The sequence below is a fragment of the Arachis hypogaea genome, chromosome 3, assembly GCF_003086295.3.
Source record: "Arachis hypogaea cultivar Tifrunner chromosome 3, arahy.Tifrunner.gnm2.J5K5, whole genome shotgun sequence".
NCBI classification, from domain to species: domain Eukaryota; kingdom Viridiplantae; phylum Streptophyta; class Magnoliopsida; order Fabales; family Fabaceae; genus Arachis; species Arachis hypogaea.
The window spans coordinates 138,510,710-138,535,894 of NC_092038.1; the positions used below are offsets into that span (position 1 = coordinate 138,510,710).

General features: G+C 29.1%; 1 protein-coding gene across 1 annotated transcript; it reads left to right on the forward strand.

Moving 5' to 3' along the window:
• The first annotated feature begins 16,360 nt into the window (after positions 1–16,360).
• On the forward strand, positions 16,361–18,159 carry LOC112734456 (non-specific lipid transfer protein GPI-anchored 31). Its single transcript, XM_025783780.2, has 3 exons — positions 16,361–16,932; positions 17,030–17,056; positions 17,761–18,159. Exons 1-3 carry the CDS (start codon positions 16,566–16,568, stop codon positions 17,955–17,957), a joined length of 591 nt encoding a protein of 196 aa, XP_025639565.1. The 5' UTR covers positions 16,361–16,565; the 3' UTR covers positions 17,958–18,159.
• Positions 18,160–25,185: the final 7,026 nt, after the last annotated feature.

Below are 25,185 nucleotides of genomic sequence, written 5' to 3' on the forward strand. Positions count from 1 at the left end.
CTTCCAACAACCAGTTTAGTGAACTAGGGTGCAAGCGGTACAAGTAGCCCGATCACTCCATTTAATTCGATCTGAACCCAATTATTATAGGTACTATAGCCGATAGATAATCAGGTCTAATCGAGTATGATACGATCATAACCGACCATAATCAGTTCCAATATCGGAATTGAGGATGTGGAACCTGACCTGACTCGATTATTCAAAATGTTATATTCAAAAAAGGTTATACTAGGTATCTACTAATTTTTTTTGAATAATATGAATAACTACCAATTAAATCAAAACACACTATACCTCTAAATTATCCACCTAAATCTTAATATTAGAATAACCATTCGTATATCTAGTGAAATGAACATCCGATATATTAATTATTCACATTGTTTAGTATTTTCATTGTCTACCTATACTTTTCCATTCAAAAAATAAAATACATACATACATATAACTTTTACCAACCTAATCCTAATTTTAATCTTTCTAAGCCACCAAAAGAAATAATTGTAACCGGTAATTCATCTAATTTTTTCTATATTCATTTCTTAGTGTTATAGAAATTTTTTTCATTTTTTTCACAAAGTTAATTTTGATTGAGTATCCGATTATTTGAATCGATCTAACTCGAATGCAAATGGTTCGATTCAGATCCATTCGGATACAATCGCAAAAAATATGACAATTGATTCAACCAAAAATAAGCAATTTTGATCAGTTTAGTTCTAATTTTTATTCAAATCTAACTTAATCCGATCCAATTACACCGACATGTCTAAATAGGAGTTTGGATTTTTTTTTTAATCATGAGAATATTTATGGAATTAATCATTCAATACTTATAAGCTTCAGGTAATTAAGCATATAAATATGGTAGGACAGAAATTTAAAATTTCTTTATAATTAAGATAAGAATTGAACTCTCGATACTTAGTTAAAGAGAACTGAGTATTTTCTATTTTTTTTTTAGGATAAAATAACTAAAAAAGTCTTAAAATCTTTTCATAACTAAGGCAAAACTTAAAATTTGAAAACTTAACTAAGAAAATGTGTTACTACATGTACACGATGATAAAATTCAAATCTTGGACACTTACTTGGACAAAATACAAGACACAGAACCACCCAAGTAACCTTTTATGGCGGGGTCTCTGAGGTAGTTGAAATATTTTTTTTCATTTTATCTTTCTATGGGCTGGGTATTGATTCAGGGTGTCTGGATTGTTATTGGTAAGACTTGTGTTTAGGTGTATGGGCTTACAACAAAAAAGAGTTGTAGTCCATGAGCCCAAGATTTCGTTAACCAAGATGTCCATATAATCATATATACTATGATGCAATCCAAATAGATGCTGTAGTTATTTATGTAGGGTTGTTAGTTAATGTATCAACATGTTAGTTGATTTGCATCTGGAGGTAGCTGTTCTTTCTGGCAGCAGCCAGCAGGTTCTCTATTAAAAAAATAAAATAAAACAAGTAAATAAATAATAAATAATAAATAATAAAATTGAGTAAATTTTTTACGATCCCTCTCTAGTCTCTTTCCTTTAGACAGGACTCAGAAGGAAGGACAGTAGAGATGTATTTATTTTACCTTCGAAGAACCAACCATTTAAGTTCTTTCGTGTTATTAATCGAGCCAAAGCCATTAAAGGACATCAGTTCCAATTGTGTAGAATACGTACAAACGTTACTACTGTCAGTAAGTATTGTCATATAGGGTAACTAACAGTTTAATGATATATTTTGACTATTCTTTTTCTCGAATAATCTTGGACTTTGCTCAAACAGTAATAATGTATTGGTCTCCAAGACCAATAATAGTGGTATGAAACTTCAGAAAATCACCAACCAAATTTGATTATTGCAGAATAGAAATGCAATTGCCAAAGGTCACAACATCGCTTTTTGACAATGACACGGATAACATCTCATTTCCCATTAGAAGCAAATGACCCTTTCAGGCACCATTCGGTTAACGTTAATTAATTAAATTAATTACAATAATCAAATCAGATCACATCTTTTGCTTTCTTAGTACAACTCAAAATAGCTAAGAAAAGTTGAGCTTATCGCCTAACTTGTTCTCACTAACACTTCGCATTATCATCATTCATTATCTATGCCACGAATGTGCTGTACGATTATTGTAATATATATTTTCTTAAAACAATATTTTTTTTTAGAAATACAATTATACTTGAATATTTTAAAAGAAAAAGAAGATATAATTTCTAATATAAAATATTATTTATACATAAAAAATCAATCACTAAATTAATTATTATATATTTGTATATAAATATATATTGTTTCATTTATTTTTAATATATATTTTATATTTTAATATTATTTTATATGAATAAGTGAATAACCAATTTAAGAAATAATATTAATATGTGATGTTTTTTAATACTATTTTTCTATAATTAGGACCCAAATAATAAAGTATCTAGCGGTCTAAATAACTATAAGTTGATTGATTTGGTTAGCAGTTTCATTTATTATTGTGGGACATTGTTGTTTTGGACAATGCAATATAGATTTATTAAAATAAAGAAGCAAAATCCCCAAAAACATAAAATAAATGCAAAAGAACAGGTCATCCAAGAATCCAAGAAGGCGAGTTTCATAATCAAAATTGGAGAGTTAGCATGCTAGTTGATGCAGCAGCATGAGAATCCCCATCATTGTCTACCCCATGTTATCTTTTTTTCCTTCGCTTTCGGAGGCACAGCACAATAATAATAGTGACGTTTATTCCCTTTTGGCGAGGATTATGGAATTTTTGTATTTTAAAACATAATTGTCACTAATTGTGCCTATGGTTGCGATCTCCCAACCCCATATGGATATAATCAGTTTGCACTCACCTCACCCTCCAATCTCATAATTATCATGTGCATATCCCTGACATATTCAAACATTTAATAGTCACAAGTTTTCAAACAAAATTGCCAAGTAAAACTATTTACCTTTCTTATTTTTATAATTCTCCCCTTTAATTTATCATCAAGCAAATAAAATTGAAATGGGATTAAGATGTAGCAGCTCCATTCCATAGACCATATATAGAAGACATGAACGGGGTTTATTTTTAATAGGGGACCAGCAAATTCATTATCATTGAGGATCATCATGGGAACAACTCATGTCCAACATACATTCATCTGCATGACAAATGCTGTTTTCATATTCATAAAATTAATTATTGCGTTGTGGGCATATAAAAGAGTGGAAAAAAAAGGATCATGATATAATGAGTGTTTAGGGGAAAAAAGCAGACCTACTTTGACCGTGCTATTTGTTTCTTATTTCACGGTTTTCTGTTTAATTGCGATAAACAAATGATTTTTTTTTTTCTTGTATAAAAGTATTTTATGACTAATGAGAATACACTCTTAAATAAAATAGCCAATAGGTCAAAGAGTAGGCGCCTTTTTCGTGTACTAATAATTTGTGTTCATCAAAGCTACAGAGAAGAGCTTTCATCCAAAATGATTTCATCGGTTCTCTATTGCCTATTGGCCATTTTAAAATTCAGTTAGCTCCTTAAAGATACCCCACAAAAATTGAAAGAAAAAAAAAAAATATATATATATATATATATTTGGGTGTCATTAAATTAATACAAAAATAATTTTTATAACAAAAGATTTTTTTAATGTGTTTGATAAATTTTTAGTAATAAAAATAAAAATATTAAAAAATAAAAAATATTTTTTTAGAAAAGTTATAATTTATATTATTTTTAATTTTTTAAAAATATTTTTTACATAATAAATAAATAAATAAATATTTTTATATTATTATATCCAAACATAATTAATAGATAAAAATATTTTTTATAAGATATCTAAACATAAAATTACTTTTATTTTTTCATAAGATCTTTAAAAAAAATAACTCAAAAAAATATCTTTTCTTAAAAACTCACCTAAACAAGTCCTATATGCAATGCAACACTTGGCTTTTTATTTTTTGTATTGTAGTACAAGTAGTATTTTTCAATAATGTGAAAACTTAGTATATTTTTATTTTGTATGGATATTAAAAATTTGAGGGTCAGATTTATAGTTTTTATTTTTTTTTAATTTACAAATTTGAGGGTCAGATTTGTATTTTAACACTAAAAAATTTTTTAAACATGCAAACAAATCTAATTTGAGTTTTCTGAATTTTTTATTTTTTTACCCAAAACTGACCCTCACTATTCTGCTCCCACCCAAAACCAACCCTCAGTTCTCTACTCTATTCAAATTTGAGCTTTCCATTTGTAGTTTCTAATTTAAAAAAAAAAAAATTGTCTCTATACCTACAAAAAATACATCAATTCTCCATAATTATGCATAACACACTCTTCTAATTTGTTACCAAAAAAAATAGCCGCAACAGATAAGTGTTTCTCAGATTTTGATATTTTTTTAAAAGGTTTGTTTAGAAAAATATTATTTATTCTCTAAATTCTCTAATTTTATATTAAGTATATTTTTTGGCAATTTGATTCAAAAATAAATGCATAAAAATTCAAAATAATTTTGTAAATAATAGTCTACAAATTCTTTTTTGAATTTTGTATTTATATTTTAAATAATTTTCCAACTGATTTAATAAAAATTAGATTAAATGTGAGAATTGTTTGATACTTACAAAAAATGTTATATTTTGTCAAATTGAAATTATTTTTAAATGATTAAAATGCTATTTCATTATTTCAAAGGTCATTTTATCAAAAAATAATTTTTTAGGAGGTCAAATTTGTAATTTATTCTTACTATAGAATATCATGCTTTTTTAATCAAAAAATAAAAGACACGTAGAGAATCTTTAATACTTAATTTTAGCTTAATTTTATTTTGAGTTTCACACAATATTACATAAGTATTTATGAGATTATATATTATAAAAATTGATTTGACATTCAGTGAAATTTATCATTTTAATGTTTGGTCTTATTTCAATTTAACAACATTATAATATTTATATAATAAGTTTAATGGATATACAAATAAAAAATAACAGCATTTTATTGGTCTTTTTTTAAAATGATACGATCTTTTTTCAGTGATATTAGTATGATTTTAAATATTGTATCTAATGTAAGAGCATTTTCAATGTTAGTTTTAGTTTTAATTTTATTTTGGATCTTATAAGATTACATAGAAATATTTGTGAGATCATATGCTATAAATAATTATTTAAAATTAAAAATAAAATTTGTCCTCCAATGCTTTGTCTTAAGTTAGATAAAATTTTTATATTATTTTTATTATTCTATCAACATGATTATACAAATGGTAAATTTTTATTAGTTCTCCATCAAAATGATATCATTTCTCTAAAATGAGATCGATTTTATTTCATCAATTAATTTTAATACAAATTTTAATTCTAAAATTCAATTCATTTTTTAAAATTATCAAAAATAATATTCTAAAGACACCTCATTAGAGTTGTTCTTAAGTTTGGTCTTTGAAAACTTAAATATTGATAATTTATATTTTGAATATATATAATCTAATTTTTTTTAAAAAATAATTATATGAAGAAAAATTTATTTAATGGTAAACATTATTTAAATCGACATTGATGCTATTTAATTATAAAATTATTTTAATCATAAAAATTTATTTATTTGATTATGTGTCAATACGTTAATTTTCCACAAAAAAATAGTAAACTAACAAAAATTAATTTAATTGGTAAATAATGTTAGCCCGAAAACACTTACACACATATTTGATAATATATTATCAATCATGTTATTATTGTTATGTATAAAAAATTCAGTTGTTTATATAAAATATATATTAAAATATAAAATATATAAAATAAATTAAATATTTATAAATATATAATTATTATATATATATATATATATATATATCATTTTTTATATTGTCACATAATCAAATATTTGACCAAATTATCTGTTATTTTAAATATTATACAAATATAAATATTTAAACAAATAACAATTAATATATGAAAATTAAACTCTTGATAAATTAATGTCTGAAATGTGAAATCTCTCAAATGTCTTTGGATTTATTTGGGTGAACTCTTAAAAAAAGATATTTTTTAAATAATTTTTAAAAAAAGATATTTTAAAAAAGTAAAAGTAATTTTATGTTTAGATATTTCATATAAAAAAAATTTTATCTATCAAATATATTTGGTTATAACAATATAAAAGTATTTATTTATTTATTTATTATGTAAAAAACATTCTTTTTAGAAAAAGATGTAAATCGTAGCTTTTCAGAAAATATTTTTTATTTTCTAGTATTTTTACTTTTATTACTAAAAATTTATTAAACACACTAAAAAATAAAAAAAATATTTTTTATTAAAAAAATTTTATCAATATAATAACACCCAAACAAACACCTTAAATACAAACAATATCTATATTAGTAGTGACATATAGATTAAATATTACAAAATTATTAAACATATTTTTTAGACTATTTTGTTAGTATTTTATTTTGGCATTTTAAAAATTAAATTGGTAATTCACGCCAAAAGTAGTGAACCTTTTAGAATAAACTAAAGTCGTATTTGATGAATTCTATTATGAGCTACTGATTTTTTAGTGAAAAATAAAGGTTTTGTTATGCATGCTAAGAAAGATAGAAATGTGTCTATTGCATTAGTGAAAAAATCACACTTTCACAAAAGTTAAAGGTGCAACTATATATATAACTAAAAAGAAAGAAAAAAGCATAATACTAGTTACTTTCTCATATTTTTTATACAATTGTCATCTATTAGTGTCTCATAATACCCACTATCATTAGCCACCTTTATATATCATGTATTAGTAGTACTCATACATTAATAAACTCTCTTTAAATTGAGAGTGTATAAATTATACATTCTTAATTTACTACATATCTCTCCAAAATGATTTGGTGAAAGTGTCTTTGTAAGGATATTATCAAGTTATTTTTTTGATGAAATTGGCATGAATTTTAGGGAACCGTCTTGATTTTTTTTTCTAACTTTATGGCAATCAATTTCAATGTGTTTCGTCCTTTCATGAAATACTGGATTAGCCGTAATATATCTAGCAGATTGGTTGTCACAAAATAGTGTCATAGGACCTGGTAGCTTGATTTTGAAGTCATTCAATATGTACATAAGCCAAATTCCTTCACAAATTGCAAGAGCCATTGTTCGATACTCTGTCTCCGAAGATGATCGAGCAATTATTTGCTGTTTTGTACTTTTCATGACACCAAAAATCTTTCAAAAAAGAAGCAATACCCGGACACTAATATTTGGGTATCCAGGCATTACCCCAATCGAAATCTAAGAAACCACGAAGCGATAAGTCACAAACAGATTCAAACAGTAATTCTTTTTTCGGAGCTCCTTTCAAGCACTTCAACATATATAAGGCTACTTTGAAGTCCTCATCTGTGGAACAATCTAGAATTTGACTTAACTTGCTAACAGCAAAGCTTATGTCAGGCCTGGTATTAGTGAGGTATATCAACCTTTCAACGAGTCTTCTATATGACTTAGCATCATTCAATAATGTTCCTGATGACTTTAAGAAATGAATTGAATAATTCATAGATGTGCTAGATGATTTTGAATCTAATAAATCATACTCTTTTAGAAGATCAAGAGTATATTTCCTTTGATATAAAGCTATTTTCTTTTTGCTTCTTGCAATTTTCATGACCAAGAAGAAGTTTAGTTTGTCTAAATCCTTGATTTTGAACAAAATGTTGAATTTTATCTTCACACATTTGATCTCTTCTATGTCATTCCCCGGCAGAACCAAATCATCGAAATAAACAAGAATAGAAGTGAAATTTGTTGGAGAAGATTTGGTAAAAAGAGAATGATATGTCTTTGGTCGTAAGTAATCAGAAACAATCAAGATAGAGCATAACTTAGAATTTTACTAACAATTTGCTTGCTTAAGGCCATATAAGGATCGTTCTAGCTTGCAAACCATTCCTGGCGATGCATTTAAATCAGAGGACAACTTAATATAGACTTCTTCAAGTAGATCACCATAAAAAAGGCAGTGGTCACATCTAACTGATGAATAAACTAGTTCTTACTAGCTACAATTGCTAAGAGGACACGAAGGATAATCATTTTAATTATAGGATTAAATGTATCAAAATAGTCAGACCTTTGTGTTTGAGTAAAATCTTAGGCCACAAGTCTTGCTTTGTGTCTCTCTATAGTCCCGTTATAATTATACTTGATTTTAAATATTCATTTACATCCGATTGCATGCTTCCCTTTTGGTAGAGTAATAAGTTTTCAGGTCTTGCTTTCTGCCAACAATCACTTAGAATAGCCTGCTCATAGCTCTTTGATTCTGGATTCGTAAAAATTATAATAGAAAGGTCTTTGTGTAATTATGACAGAGAATTGTAACTCAAGTAATTGAAAATAGGATATCATTTTGTGATTAATGATTGAATTATGCTATCAGAAATAGTGATTTGCATACATTCATAATCATTAAGGTATTTTGGCTTGTGTCTTTTTTTAAGAAATCTTCTTAGTGAAGGAGGCGAATTAATATCAGTGGACTGAGGATTAGATTGGTTTTCATCATATGATGAATTAGTATGTGATGCTGGTACTGCTAGTAAACTCAAAGAGATATGTAAGGTTGGTTGTGGTTGAACATCAATTATGTTTGAAGGAGTGTTTTCGCAATGTATGTTGAATGAGAAGTAAATCTAAAGTATGAGAAGATAATGTGTTGCTATCAAAAATATTTATAGGATCATGATTATGTAATTTAGTCTTAGTGTCTTGATTAGAATTGAAAATATGTTCAAATTGATGAGAAACTTGATTATTCTATAGAAAGAAATTTTCATAAAAAAATATATTTTTAAATATAAAAAATTATTTGTTATTAATGTCTATCAAAAAAATCCTTTTATTTCTGCTTTAAATCCAAGAAAATTATATTTTAATCTTTTATCCAATTTTTTTCTATTTGCAACTAAAGTTAAAATAAATACAAGACATCCAAAAATTTTGAAGTGTTAAATGTTTGACATTTTACTAAAAAAAATCTGATAAGGACTTTTATTATGAATAGATGAACTAGGTACTCTATTGAGAATATGTACAACATGTGTTGCAACATATCTCTAAAAAATTATAAATATGGACCTTAAAAATAAGTGCTCTAATAATATTCAAAATATCTTAATGTTTTTATTCTACAACTTCATTTTGTTGAGGTATCTCAAAACATGAAGTCTGATGAATTATTTTCCATTTTTTATAAAATAAATTCATGATAAATTTAGTTCCATTACCAGTCCTGATGTTTTTTATTTTTGTTTAAAATTGAGTTTCAATTAGTTGCACAAATTATTGGATAAAAGATGGAGTTTCACTTTTATTTTTCATAAAAAATTGCTAAGTGAATCTGCTTTTATCTTTTATTATTGTTAAAAGTATTTATGGCCAGAAAAAAATGAAAAAAATAGGTCCTCAAATATTCATCTGCACTAGATCAAATAAATTGATAGATTTTATTTGATTCAAATGAAAAATAATCTTTTTGTTTTGCATAATGGTATGATTCACAAGGCTCATTTTTAAATGGATATACAATAAAAGATAACTCTTTTTTATTTTCTGTAACCTATCAATTGAGATATGTCCTCACCTACAATACCAAGTTTCATAATTTATAGTGTCTGTGACAGTAGTAACACTAACTGAATTGCTGGTATTGACTAGTTCTCTATTCTTTGCTTCTAAGTTGACATAAGTTATATCTGTATTGAAGATATACAAGCCATCTCTTTATCTAGCACGACCAATCATACTCAAGAAAAGATTGTACTATATCTCACAGTGTGTATTCTTAAATAAGAATTGGTAAGATAAAAAATTAGTTGCTTCAGACATAGATATGAGATTAAAATTAAAAGAAGGCACATATAATACATTTGTAAGATAAAAATTACGGGTTAAAATTATAGTTCCACTAATTGTTACTGTGGTCTCAGTTTTATTTGGATATTTAATTAATATAGGATCTATTATGTGATGAGAGTGAAAAGTATGAAGAGAAAAAATAACATATGCAGTAACACCAATATTAATTATCTAATCATTTGTGTAAAGAGATGTGAAAAATTGATAAAATATAATGTATACCTGCTTGAAAAAGCTATCACTGTGTTTATGGCTTGTGCTTAAAGAGAACTATAAACAGGATCACCTTTATGTTGCTAGAATAGAGAAATCAAGGCTTGTTTTTTATCTTCAAAAAATAAATTGTCTAAACTCTTACTATTCTTCTCTTGAGTTGAATGCACATCAGATGTGTTGCCATCTCCACATGTTTTCTCAGTAACAATCATATTGTTCATATTTGTTACTTCAAATTTTTTTTTTTTTGCAAATGAGGAGGAGATCATACTTATAGTAACAGGTCTCTATGGTGTGTCCAACATTTTCGCAATGAGAACAACTTCTCATCATTCCTCTCCCACCACTGATTCTGTCTCGGCTTCGGTCACGTCCGCCTCTGCCACATTGATTTGTAATACTAGAATTTTGCATTACCAAATCTTCTATCAACAATGCTAGGGAACCAAGAGGGTATCAGCAAAAAATCAGCCAAATGTCTCTGGGTGAATCTAAAATCTCTACGTGGATGGTGCTTACGCTAGGCATTAGGATGTTTCTTCTACTAAGTATCAGAATGTTTCTTTTTCATACTAAATGGATGTTCTTTTATATATTTTATAAATTTTTTTATATACTAAAAATCGGGATTGTTGGAAGTTCCGTGATCCCCACCCCTATTTCTCCAACGTATCATTCAGAATTTAATTTTGGGGTGAGAAGCAATTAATATCAAATATTATAAATTAAAAACAAATAAAATTAATTAAATATAATTATAAATTAGTTAAGTTGTTTACTTTTTGACTGATCACCTCTTGATTCTATATACTTTTCCATTTTCTATTGTTTTCATTACTAGTTCCTCCAACATTTACAGCATTAACCAGCACCCCTTTTTTTTTACTTTGATTTGAGTTGGTTGATTATCTTTCTTGTTACAAAAACGAAGGGTAGATGGCATTCACACTGAGCAGTGGCATCATAATCTATGATGTTTCTATTATACATTGCTTATTTAACTCTTTTAAAATTCTAATAGCATGGTCTTGGTCTCTATATTCTCTTATGATGTTCAGTCCACATGAAAATGATGTTCTAGAGGCATAGACTGGGATTGGTTTGAACTCATCAAGTTCTCAAATTTCCTTAAGTTTAGTAAAATATGCGGTGATGGATAGATCTCCATACTTCATCGCAAACATCTCCTATTGAAGATCAGTTATCCAAAACAAATCACCTTCATAGAATCTGTGCTTGAGATCGTTCTAAAACTCCGAGGTCACATTACACTAAAGAACACTCTAAAGAATCTCTGTACTTAGAGAAGAATGCAATCACGGTACAAAGGTGTTGCATCTGTCCCGAGCTTCATAGGTTGAGCAGTTTTTTTAGGTTTTGGAATGGTTCCATCAATGAATCTCAACTTGTTCTTCGATTTGATGGATAGCCAAACCGATCTCACCCATGAGTGATAATTTTGAGTTGTAAGAAGAGTTTAAGTTAGTGATAAACCTGGGCTTTTATTTTGGATAAAGGTAGAAATGACTTGTCTGGTCTTAAATCGGGTTCAATGTTGATCTCCCTACTTGCGTTTGAAGGATGACAAGTTGATTCATCAATCTCGTGAGATTTTGTAAATCACTCACAAAAAATGTTTGTAGTTGCAAATTTTTTGGATTATCCACTCTCGCTTCTCGATCTGCTATGGATATCACAGAAGAAAGGGGCAAAGTTCACAATTCTCGCTTAGCAATATTTACCGCTTCTTCACGCTCACCGCATTGTGATGAAATATGGTCTGAGCTTCAGATTTCTTAATGAAAAATGATGGTTCAGGTATACAAACTAAAAAAAGAGAGAAATGTATCTATTGTATTAATAGAAAAATCACACTTTATAAAGGCTGAAGGTGCAACTATATATAGACAATAAAAAGAAAAAAACATGATACTAACTATTTTTTTATATTCTTTATATAACCGACACTTATTAATCTATTATATATTCTATTATATATTTTTAATTTTACAATCAAAATGTGTCACATGTCACTCCCTCATTGTAATTGGAATTAAATCTTTCCCTGCAAAATTAAAGAATTCTTCCCTCTTCCATACTAATTTTACAATCAAAATGTGCTAGATGTCACTCTCTCATTGCAATTGAAATTAATTAAATCTTTCCCTCTAAAATTAAAGAGTTTTTTCCTCCTCCATATTAATTTTACAACAAAAATATGCTATATGTCACTCCCTCATTGCAATTAAAATTAAATATTTCTCTCCAAAATTAAAGAGTTCTCCCCTCCTCCATACTAATTTTACAACCAAAATATGACACATGTCACTCCCTCATTGCAATTGAAATCAAAGCTTTCCCTCCAAAATTAAAGAGTTTTCCCCTCCTCCCTCTTCCTTTCTCTTTCTCTATCTCTCTTATTTCTTCAACCACTCTATCTATTTTATATATCATTATTAATATCAATGACTAATTACTAATTTGACAATCAAAATGTACAACATGACATTCTTTAAGTATTAAAATTAAAATATTAAAATTAAAAATGAAATATACCTATATTATGTATCATATATTACTATCTAATTCAATAATCAAATATGTCACATGACACTCTCTTATTAAAATTGAGCGAAAATATTTTTTTCTAAAATCAATAAACTCCCTTCCTAAATTCTCTCATCTACCTCTCTCTATTTTTCTATTTCTTTCTACCATTTTTACTCTATATATAATTTATATTTTATATTAGTAATTTTGACAAATCAAAATATGTAATCCGATATTTTTTTATTACAATTAAAATAAAATATTTTCTTCCAAAATTAACAAACTCTCACTCGCTCTCACTCTCATTCTTCATCTTTATTTTTTTCTCTCTTTTCTTTCATTCTCTATTTTTTCTACGTTTCTGTTCTACAGAAAACAGAATTAACAAAATAATATAATTCAAATAAAAATTATTATTATTATATACATGTTTTTTTAGTTTTAAATATTCACCACTTATCTTTCTAATCTATATTTTCATTTCTCTTCTTTCAAATATTTATTACATGTAATTTGAAGAGAATACTAATATTATAATTAAAAGTTAGAATCAAAATTCAATTGTTTTAAAAAAAATTAATTTTATAACTATCAATATAATTTTTTTATACTAATATCTAATTATATTTTTATGTACATAGAGAAAAAAAAATTTTATTTTTAAATAACAAGTATAAAAATTAATTATTTCTATTTGTGCAACAGACTTAATACCTAATTAAATATAAAAATATACACGTTAAATTGTTTCAAATTTTAGATAACGAATATTAAAATTAATTATTAATAAAAAATTGTATATTTTCGTATAAAAATAATAACTAAAAATCTTATTATTTGATTTTTTATCTATAGATATCTTGGTCTTCTTAGTTAGAAACTTTTGCTAACTTGTAATTTTTTTTGTAAAAGTAGTTTAATTTTATAAATCTTTTGTATTATACATAATTTATACTATCAAAATAAAATAGACTATAATTTTAAAAATATATATTCTCATAATATTATTACGATAAAAATATTAGTATTACACAATATCTATTATCACCAATCACCTTCATATATCATGTATTAGTAATATATTCATACATTGATAGTGTTAGTCAAGCCACAAAATAGTACTAGTAGATTTTAATAATCATATCTTTTTGTGTCTTCAATTTACTTTTTTTTTTACATATAAGTTCATTTATGTTTGGAAATTTTGATTTTCTTTTATGGTGAAAAATGGAAATAACAGGGAAGAAGGAAGAGTGAGTCATCACTATTGTCACTAGGGTTTACTAGTGAATCACCCACGCCCACTATATAAAAAAAAAAGATAGATATTTAAAGCGATTAATTTTTTTTGGATGCGAGATGAATGATATATTTTTTTTTATTTTTTATGATATTTTTTAGATCGATAGATTAAAGATTAATTTATCGTTGATTAAAATTCTATTTAAAAATTTGTTACTGTCTAATAGATTATTCTATACACAAAACAAAAATAAAAATGAATGGTATATTTTATAACATAATAATTTTGAGTGTTTTTTAAAATAATAAAAATATAAAAATTACTGAGTTTGTTTTCTATACCTCAAAATTTTTAAAGATCTAATTTCAAAAATCAAAAGATTCAATTTTTGTATCCTAAAAATTGGAGAATTACGATATCATATTTAAAATTTAATACCCAACCATCCATAATTAAAAAAAAAACACCATTTTTATCCAATATAAAAAATAAAAAAAATGATTCAAACCTTAGTTTTCATCCTTTACTCTTTCGGTGTAAATTTAGCATTCAATTAACAAATAACAACCACTACTGGCATCGGCTTCAAGAACCTTAAACTATTATTATAGAGACTCTGTTACAGTGTTACCTAACTTTAAAGGCATTCATATATCCGACCGAAAAAAGAAACAGAAAAAAATTCATACGTCTATAAATTCTTTGATGGAAATAAATTAACAATCCGAAATGTGGTCCACACTCCACAGTCTACGATTTACCCTCCACATTCCACCTAACAAAATAGGCGTTGTTTTCAAAATTATTATGGTCACCATATTCACCATTCGCCAAGATCACACAGTCTATTCGAGTATCAATTTTTCCCTGGCATTATTATGCCATTGTAGATAAGTTCATTTCAAAAGAGAAACATTGCAAGAATATAATAGAATATATTTGAATTTTGAGATGATATTAATTTCAATTGACCATGCAATAAATTACTTAGCTAAGAAGAATGAACAATTAATTAATACTCAAGTGATTCTTGCCTTATTAAAAAGATTGGGTTTAACTATCTTATATCGTAAGTTACATATTAAAATTATAAATTAAACATTTTTTATTAAATCTTTACTATTTTTAATTTTATAATTAGATTTTTTTATATTAAAATGGTTAAAATTAATAAAATATTTTTTTTAAATATATAATAAAAAAAAATCAAATACTACATCACTTCTATTAATTCGAGGTTGAAACTTGGAAGCTCAAGGACATGACACGCGGCGAGTTCCACTTGATATCTTCCCACATGGAACTTCCCTTCCTTTTCAACAACCACACACCACTCTCTCACTCTAAACTCTCTTTAATTGGACACCGTCACAAGTGATTATTACTTTAGTTATCATTGGTTTGGTAAAATTTTTATTTTATATTTAGTAAATTAAAAAATTATATGTTTATATTTGAAATTTTTAAAAATTGAAATATTTTAAAAAATAATTAAGGTGAAAATTTTAAAATTAAATTTATATTTTTTAAAATTTAAAAATTTAATATAATTTCATATATTAATTAATTTTTAAATTTGACGTTTAAATTTATATTTTTTATAATATTTTTAAATTTTAAAAATTATTTTATCAAACATAATTATTGTTATTTATGTTTATTAAAAGTCATTTTTAATTTGATTTATCAAATATAAATATTACACTTTTTTAAAATTTATTTTTTAAAAATTAATTTTTATAAACTACTTGTAAAAAATAAAAATTTTACCAAATTAAACTAAATATTTTGTTAATTAAAATTTAACTTAGATAAATAATTTAATTAATTTTTTTGAAAAAATAAATTATTTTATATTTAATTTTTAATTCTAAAATTATTTATTTAAAAAAATGATAAAAACTTTTTATTATAAAAGAAGTCATTTTTTTAAATTTTTCTATAAACACTTAAATAGTATTTAAAAAAAATTACAATTTAATTTTAAAAATTATACCAAATATTAATGCTATAATTTTTTATAAGTTAAAAGTTAAAAAAATTACTATCCAAATTGATTCTAAATCCAATCAAAGTGGTCTAATATTAACAAAATTTAATTATAGATAGTATTATTTTAAATTTTTATTTAATTTAATTTAATTTAATTCGTAAAAAAATTTAAATATATAGCACTACTCTTATACTTTATACAAACAAAAATACATAAAGATTAAGGTTTAGTTAGTTAATTTTAATTTAAAATTTAAAATTTATAACTTATAATTTAAAATAAATAAAATAATTTTAAAAAAATTGAGTGAAGAATTGGTTTACTAATATTATTCTTAATCAAATAAATAAATAAATAATTTGGCGCCTATAGAAAAAGACTTGTTGATAATAAAAAAACAAATTCTCCTTTCATATACTGTATTCAAAATTGATGTAAATTAAAAATGAAATAACAAAAAGAGAATAAAATCCTTTTTTCCAGCTCAACAAAAAATCTGAGTGTTCTCTCTACTTATTTAAACTTGCCCACCCAACTCTCTCACCTTCACAAACTCCATTCCAAATTCCAAAACTTCCAACTCTTCTATCTATCTTCTCACACTTTCCTCTCTTCATCGCAAAAATGGCATCACACTCACCAACCCGTTTCTGTTTCTCTCTCATTGTTCTCTGTGCACTCTTCATCTTCGGAGCTAACGGAGCCTCACCGTCCCACTCGCACAACGCTGCCCCCGCCCCCGCCGTGGATTGCTCCTCCCTGGTTCTAACCATGGCGGATTGCTTGTCCTTCGTCACCAATGGCAGCACCACCACCAAGCCGGAAGGTAACTGCTGCTCCGGGCTCAAATCGGTTCTGAAAACGGCGCCTCAGTGTCTGTGTGAAGCCTTCAAGAGCAGCGCTCAGTTCGGCGTCGTTCTCAATGTCACCAAGGCCCTCGCTCTCCCCACTGCATGCAAAGTCTCCGCCCCTTCCGCTTCCAACTGTGGATGTCAGTCAAATTATAACTTCCTTCTTCCTGTTTTCGAATCTTCTCTCAGATAAAGTTTTCATTTTTATGTGACTTTTTTTTGGTTAATTTCTTGCAGTGTCTGAAACACCTGCTGCTGCTCCTGGTATGTTTCTTTCTCACTTATATAATCCATTTTTAATTTTTAGATTCTTAGCAATATTTTATGAAATATGGATTTGTGGGATTTAATTGCAATTTGATTCGATTTATAAAATGAAAAGAAGTTTGGGAGGGGTCACATGCTTAGACATATATAAGAGGAGCCATACCTGATTTTGTAGTTTTATTGTTTTTTTATTGTTAATTTTTCACGGACTGTGGATAATGGAAAATTAAACATGATTGTTTTTTTTTTTTCTCTATAGTGTTTTCATTCTTTATGCTCTACATGCGTTCTGATTTTTGGGTACCTAATACAATTGGAACTATCTACCAATTAAAAACAGAGAGAGACAGAGAGATAAATTGGTAATAATTTACAGAGTTGTAGAACATTCAGGGCTTTGTCTACTTTGATTTTCTTGCTGTTTTCTTTTTACCCCTTTGGTAAATTTCATTTGACTATGGTGAAGAAGCCGGAATGTAATTTTGTATATATTATAGTTTGCAGAAAACATGAATGAAAAATGTCGGTGATCTTCTAGGCACACAAGAGATGTTACATTTTTTATATCAGAAGCTGTAACTCATTCTATTATATCTTATGCATGTTGATTAAATTAAATATGGTTTTCATTCTGATGTTTGGAGTTGGGACATTCTTGGTGTTTCTAAGTTGTTTGTTATTTTTGTTTTATCTCTTTGTAGGGCTCTCTCCACAATCTCCTGCAGTATCTCCATCATCTGGTTCTTCTGCAGCTCCAGCTAGTTCAACCCTCACTCCAAGTGAGGCATCTTCTCCAACACCAGCACCATCAGCTGGAAGCTCAGCATCATCACTCTTCCCAATTTCAGCTGGATCCTTGTTTCTTTGCATCTTGCTAGCAGCATTCTCAGGCTTTTAAGCTTTCCATATAATAAGATTTCCATTCTGAGAGTAGAGAGATGATGATGACATGAGGCCATGAGGGACTATTTTTATGTTTTCTAATTCTATGTGCGACTTAAGAGTAGATATAATTCATTCTGGGAGTGACTTGAGCCTATGACCTTGTTTTGAGGTTGTATTGTACTCTCTTTTTATATATATAAATTTATTTATCATAATGAGTAGTCATAGTATTATCATTTTGCCCTACTATGTATGTTGGTTGTAGTTTACTAATTATTATTTAAATGGGTGTGAATTGGTTTTATTGTGATTGTGACAAATGCATATCTGCACATGTGCCCAAGTCAATGAGGGAAGACAAGGTCTTCATGACATGCTGGCTCCTAAACATAGTGCAATCCATTTACGAACATGACAAACAAAATTAATATAAATTTGACTTCAGATGAACTCTACCAGTTAGTTCTAAACCTTACCGTTTGTACTTTGTAATATGGGTCCTAGTGCTGCAAATATTATGTTATACTTAATTTATATAGAACCTCAAATTGTTTGATCTAATTTAACACTATATGCTGGTTAGTAACTTCATTGTGACCAAATTATTGTTACCCCGTAAAACTGTTCTTTACCATATACCATATACAATGTTCTCGGGTGGCCCTATATACTTTTCGGCGCATGCTAAAAAATGCAGCTAATGCAGACCAAAATTGGTGGGGGCAAGTGGCATCATCTTGTAGCCAAGCATGCACCGTCATGAATCCATAAACAAATTTTCAAGTTATTAAATAATGAAAAGCATCAACAACAACAACATAGGGGTATTCATTTCTTCTTGATCTCTTATTGAACTTTACATAAAGAACTCTCCCAATAACAAAGTCACAACTATAGTCCTTTTCCCCCCAACTACTGTTATATCATACATGTTATGGCATATTGTGACAATTGGCTTCGTGTCTTCCACACTTTCTGCTACCCCTTTTTCTTTCTTTCTTGGCCAACAATATGGGGTACCCTTTCTTTTTATGATATTAGGCCATTCATGGCATCTATAAGATGCTGCTCCAAAGGGCCACTGGACCTTAATTTTATCATATTCTAGATTTGGTATAAGTTCCCCATGTGCTTTGCTATGTACTCTTTGTTTGACAATTATATCATTTTGGCAAAAACTTATCATCACTATTGAGAAAGAAAAAAAAGAAAGTAGCTATTCTCTAATACTAGTATAAAAAAAGAAAGTAGCTATTCTCTAATACTAGTATTTGTGCTCGTAGAATAAATTCACTCTATCCTGATTAAGGAGATTACGGGGAAGAGTGCGGGGAGGACTGCATCAAGTGACAAGGAGAATTTCCAACAGGGTAATTTTAGGGTGGCTCCGAAGGTTTCATTCCGTGAATAGGTGGTCGGTTCCTTTGAATCCTTGGAGCTTACTAAGGTTAATGTCTTAGATGGGGATTCAATAGCGATTGTCACGGGAAAACAAGGTGACCCAAAGTCTCCAAAAGTCAAGTTTTCTGAAGAGGTTAGAAATGCTCTATCTAAACCCTACAAGGAGGCCATCGTGATTAAAGTTTTTGGGAAGCATTTCAGTGATATGGCTTTGGTGCATAAACTGAAAGGTGTATAGAGGCTTAAAGGAGGCTATGAATTCTTGGATGTTGTTTTCGACTTCTTAGTCAAATTTGATCTTAAGGAGGATAAGGAGAATGTGTTATTAGGGAATCCATGGATGATGTTAGGGCATTACATTGCGGTCAAGTCATGGACTCTGAATTTTGAACCATGTGAGGCATCGTTTGGAGACACAATGATTTGGATACGAATTGCAGGGTTGAGCATATGATATTATCATGAAAAGGCCGTGATGCGGATTGCTTCGGCTATAGGCAAATCCGTCAAAGTGGATCTCGCAACCAAGTCGGCAGAGAGAGGCAAGTTTGTTAGGGCTTGTGTACAAGTGAATCTGGAACTGCCATTTGTTCGGCGAGTGGTTGTTGACGACTTTGAATATAGTGTGGAGTATAAATGTATGCCATTGATATGTGAGAAGTGTAATTGTTTCGGGCATATAGCAGGAGAATGTAGCACACTCATGGTTCCTTTGGTGGTTGTGGATGTACAGGCAGAACTATTTGTTCATGAGAGCCGTCCGGTGAACCAGAATCAGCAGATTTTTAAATCTGGAATTGCACCCATTAATACCCGGCAGTAGCAGATTCTACAGAAAAGATGCAGAAAACTACATTGCACGGAAAAGCGAATGTGAAAGAGCCGTTGGACAGAGAAGGGGGATGGACCAAAGTTGTTGGAAGGGATAGAAGAAAATTGGGCCAAAAAGCTAAGGACCAAGCGGTGGCTAAAGGCTTGACCCCCCCCCTTTTTTGGATACCAGTTGGGCCAAGTGGGTGGCCCGAAAAAGGGGAGAGAGACTCACGAGAAGGCTAGGTTTAATAGCAGGTTGCCTTCCTCTTCTCCCTAAAATCCATCGAAGTCAAGGAGAAAGCTCAACGGCGTGTCTGTAGCTAGGTCTTCGACTACCCCTACGCTCAAGAATGGTCACAAGACATGCAGACCGGCATCGCTGCGAAACACGCCCGTGCACCAATTTAGATGTACACCGGCTGTGAAAGCTAAGAGGAATTTGAGACCATTTAAATTCCAAGCTGCCTGGATGACTTATCCGCTTTTTAGCAATGTTGTTCCCGCAGTTTGGAATAAAGGGTCCCCTGATGTTGTTAGAAGTTTGATCGAGGTGTAGAATGATGCTCTTCTTTTAATTAAGAAAACTTTTGATAATGTGTTTGTTAAAAAGAAGGAGTTGGAGAGGCAACTGAATGATGTTCAAATTTCTCTTGAGAGTATGGAGAATCCGGAGTTGAGGATAAAAGAACAAAGTATCCATGATCAGCTAAATACTATTATTCTTCAAGCAGATTTTATGTGGTATAAAAATCGAGAGAGCAGTGGGTTCAGTGTGGTGACAAGAACACTAAGGTTTTTCACTTGCAAACGATCATCAGGCAAAAAACGGAACAAGATTCATGGATTGTTTCTGAAAGATGGAACTTGGGCTATTGAGCCGCAGGAGCTAGAGAAAGAAACAAAGTCCTTCTTCCAAAAGCTCTTTTCGACAAGAGAGAATATTGATCTAATTACTATGGGAGAATTTCCCAGTCCTTTCCTTAATAATGAGGCCTATCAAAAATTGGTTGAACCGGTGGCATTGGAAGAGGTGAAAAAAGTTGTAATGACCACAAATTATTTCAAAGCTCCAGACCAGATGATTTTCAGGCCATATTTTATAAGGAGGTTTGGAATTCTTTAAGTTATGATGTATGGGATTTAGTTAAGAGAACCTTTGAGGGAGAGATTCTAAATGTTACAATTTTCGAGACATACATTGTTCTGATTCCTAGAGTTGAAGCTCCTACTTCCTTAAGAGATTTTCGTCCCATCAGTTTATGTAATGTTCTTTATAAAATCATTATGAAAGTGCTGGTGAACAGGGTTAGACCCTTTCTTTCAGAGATTATTGGCCCGCTTCAGGGTGATTTAATCCCAGAAAGAAGTATTACGAAAAACATCATCATTGTGCAGGAAATTATGAGTTTCCTGAAGAACACTAAGTCTAGAAAAAGGACTATGGCCTTTAAGATTGATTTGGAGAAGGCGTATGACAGGGTGGACTGGAGATTTCTTTGAAGCTTCTTTGATTTGATTTGGCTTTTCGATGACTACTATTCATCTTATTATGGCTTGTGTAACATCATCTTCTTTGTTTATTTTGTAAAACAGTGATAAACTCTAGAGTTTTAACCTCCCAGAGAAGTTTGAGACAAAGGGATCCCATGTCTCCTTATCTCTTTGGGCTTTGTATGGAGTGTCTTGCTTGTTTTGTTACCCATCGAATTTCTCAAGACTCATGGATACCGGTGTCAATTTTCATACATGGCCCGAAAATATTCCATTTGATCTTTGCTGATGATCTACTGCTATTCTGTAAAGCTACGAAAGCTCAGGTAGAGGAAGTTATGAAGTGCATGGACTTATTCTCCAAAGCATCAAGCTTGCGGGTGAATCTTAGTAAATCTAGGGTTCAATGTTCAAAGAATATTTCTGTGAGAAGGAAGGAGATGCTCTTGGGAGTCTCTAATATTCGTTTTTGTCAGGACTTGAAAAAATACATATGGTTAATATTGGGCATGAAAGATCTTCTAGGAGGACAGCTCAAGAAGTTATTGAGAAAATTCAGAACAAGCTTGCTAGTTATTAGAAGGAGTGTCTGCTGAATAAGGCAAGAAGGCTTTGTTTGGTTAAGTCGATAATGACTTCTATTCCGGTCTACAACGTGCAGGTTACTCTCCTTCTGAAGTATGCATATGAAAAGATTGATTCACTTATGCGATAGTTCTTATGGAGAGGCCATAATGATGGGAGAGATTGCCATTGGTTAAGTGGAAAGTAGCTATTACTCCCCAAAAGGCGGGTGATTTGGGTGTAAGAGATACATGATGTGCTAATCTGACGCTTCTTGACAAGTTGGTTTGGAATTGCTTCAATAATAGAAAAAAACTGTGGGTGTATATTGTAATGCAAAAATATCTCTGAAATTTGAATTGTTTTGCTAGTAGTCATGGGCAGAATGCGTCGGCCACTTGGAAGAACATTCTTAAAACATATGATGTTATTAAAGATGGGTTTAGGTAGAATGTAGGGGATGTACAGCAATCTGTGTGGTATGATGAATTGACCCCGTTTGAAAGACTTTGTTATCTTGTTCCCTATGTTCACATATCTGAGTCAAAATTCATAGTAGTTGATTTTTGGCGTGATGGATCTTGGGTGGTAGATATGTTTGCTACGACAATTTCTCTTGCAGTTAAACAATTCATTTATGGCTTTCCCTACCCAAATTTGGTGGACCTAGATTCAGAGTGGAGTTGGTAGCCTGCAAGAACAAAATGGTATAGTGCAAGAGAAAATTACAGGTGATTGTTGAAGCATAAAATGAATTGGAATGGAAATAGTGATTGGAGTTGGCTTTGGCATTTAAATCTTTCAGAGAAGATCAAATTTACTATGTGGCCTGGGTTTCATAACGTTCTCCCGATGAAGGCTTTTCAATTCAGGCGGCATCTAGTTAGTTCGGATTTGTGCCAGAGATGCAATGCGGCTCAGGAGACAATTAAACATTATCTGCAGGACTGTGTTAAATCCAGGAAATTTTGGCAAATGTTAGACCCTCGTTTTATTGACTCATTTGAAGGCACCTCCATTGAGGCTTGGTTTAGAAATGTCGTTCCTGGTAATGAGGTTCTTTTTGGGGTCAAAGTGTGGTGATTATGGAGACATAGGTGTAATGATGTTCTTAATGTTGGGAATATTTAGACAGATCACAAGGTGGTTGCCCTTATCAGAAGTACGGTCATGGACCTGAAATTTTATATGCACCGGTGTTCTTCTTTCAGCACCTTCAAGAATCGTTGGTGTTGAGAACTTTGTGTAGGTAATAGTTTTAAAGTTTATTGTGATGTAAGTTTATTCCGTGATTCGAGTTTAGCTTATTTTGGCTGTATTATTAGAGACTCTAATTGGAATTAGATCTTTTGGTAGTTCTCCTCCCTAGTCTATTAATAGATGTGAGCTTTTTGCAGTTTGAAAAAAGTTTGTCTTAGTCTGAAATTGCAGTTTGAGAGACATTGTATGTGAAAGGATCGTTTGAACGTTTTGCACCTTTTGCATGACTCTAATAATAGGTACACGTCTAAAATTGTTGATTTTGTTCACAAAATTCAAAAGTTTTTATATAATATATTCAAATCGATTGGATAGGTAGAAAAATAAATAAAATAGTGGAATGAATGATTAGATATAAAACAAGAAGTAATTTCAATTATGTAATTTAGTATGAATCAAGCGATATTTTTCAATAAATCATCAGTTCTAATTTAAGATAGATATTTATTTTGGTCTTTCCTTTTATTTTGACATTGAAAAAGATTGCAATATGCAATAACTTTGTATGTATCCAACATATTAAAACTCAAATGAAATAATTTTCGTATCAATCTTATCATAGTTAGCCCTATCAATTATGGAAAATAAACCTAGCATGTAAGATATGCAGATCTCCTTACACATGTTCAAGAGAATCTCAACCTCTCTGGGAGGAAAATATGAGTACATATTTTAAAAGCTTTTCAAGAAGTGATTAGGTGGGAATTTGTTCCAAAGTTAAAAAAATATATTAAATTATATTCGAAAATATTAAAGTTAGATATTATAAACAAAATTGTTTGTTTAATAGGACAAATAATTGAAAATTGCTTTTAATATTTTCAAAAATAAATTACAAGTATGTTTGTTTATGATATATATATTTCTAGGATTGGACCGTTAACTTCTAAAATATTCTCAAAATAATAAAAAGAAAAAACTTTATGATAATTCACATAACAATTAAATAATATAATAATAACTTTATATGCTAATATTTATTCTTTTATCATGAAGATATCAATTATTTACTTTTTTAATATAATAAAAAGGATAAAATATCATATTAAATTAAATGAAAGAAAAAATTACATGATTCTATTAAAATAAAAAATATAACATGAATCACTCAAAAATTTTAATGTAATTTGAATAAAACTAGTTCAAATTAATTAAAACAAAAATAATTCGAATCACTTAAATTTGAATTAGTTTCTATTATTTGATTTAATATGGAATTTTGCCCATATTATTATTATTATAGAAAATTCTGAATTAATTTTTTTTTGAAACAAAGTACATTCAAAAACAAAACTGAAAGCCTAAGAAACTGACATGTTTTGAGGAAGAGTGTAAATCAAAACTCAAAAAGCCATGATAACGGGGCATTCAAATATGCTAAAACTGTCAAATCTAACAATGCATAATTTTCCAAGAAAAGAATATTAGATATATTTTCGGCAACTTTTGTCTTTTTCACTGTTCTTTTCTGATAAAATATCAACAGATATTTACATTCCCTGCATGTTTTGTTTGTTTAATTTTAATATACTTTTTAGGTCATCCTTTATAGTTTATATACTTCTAGTACAGCTAACAGCTTAATCAACCATGTCAAGTACTTGTATTATCGCATAAATACATACAACAGAACTAGCTACTAATTAATCTCCCGAGCTACATACACAATACACATATGCCTCTCTTTTTTTTTTCCCGATCAGACACATATG

Bases quoted from the DNA above. Each gene is read 5' to 3' on its own strand.
- LOC112734456 (XM_025783780.2), top strand. From the start codon at position 16,566: ATGGCATCACACTCACCAACCCGTTTCTGTTTCTCTCTCATTGTTCTC. The intron at 16,933-17,029 runs GTCAGTCAAATT...AATTTCTTGCAG, and splicing joins TTCCGCTTCCAACTGTGGAT to TGTCTGAAACACCTGCTGCT. The intron at 17,057-17,760 runs GTATGTTTCTTT...ATCTCTTTGTAG, and splicing joins AACACCTGCTGCTGCTCCTG to GGCTCTCTCCACAATCTCCT.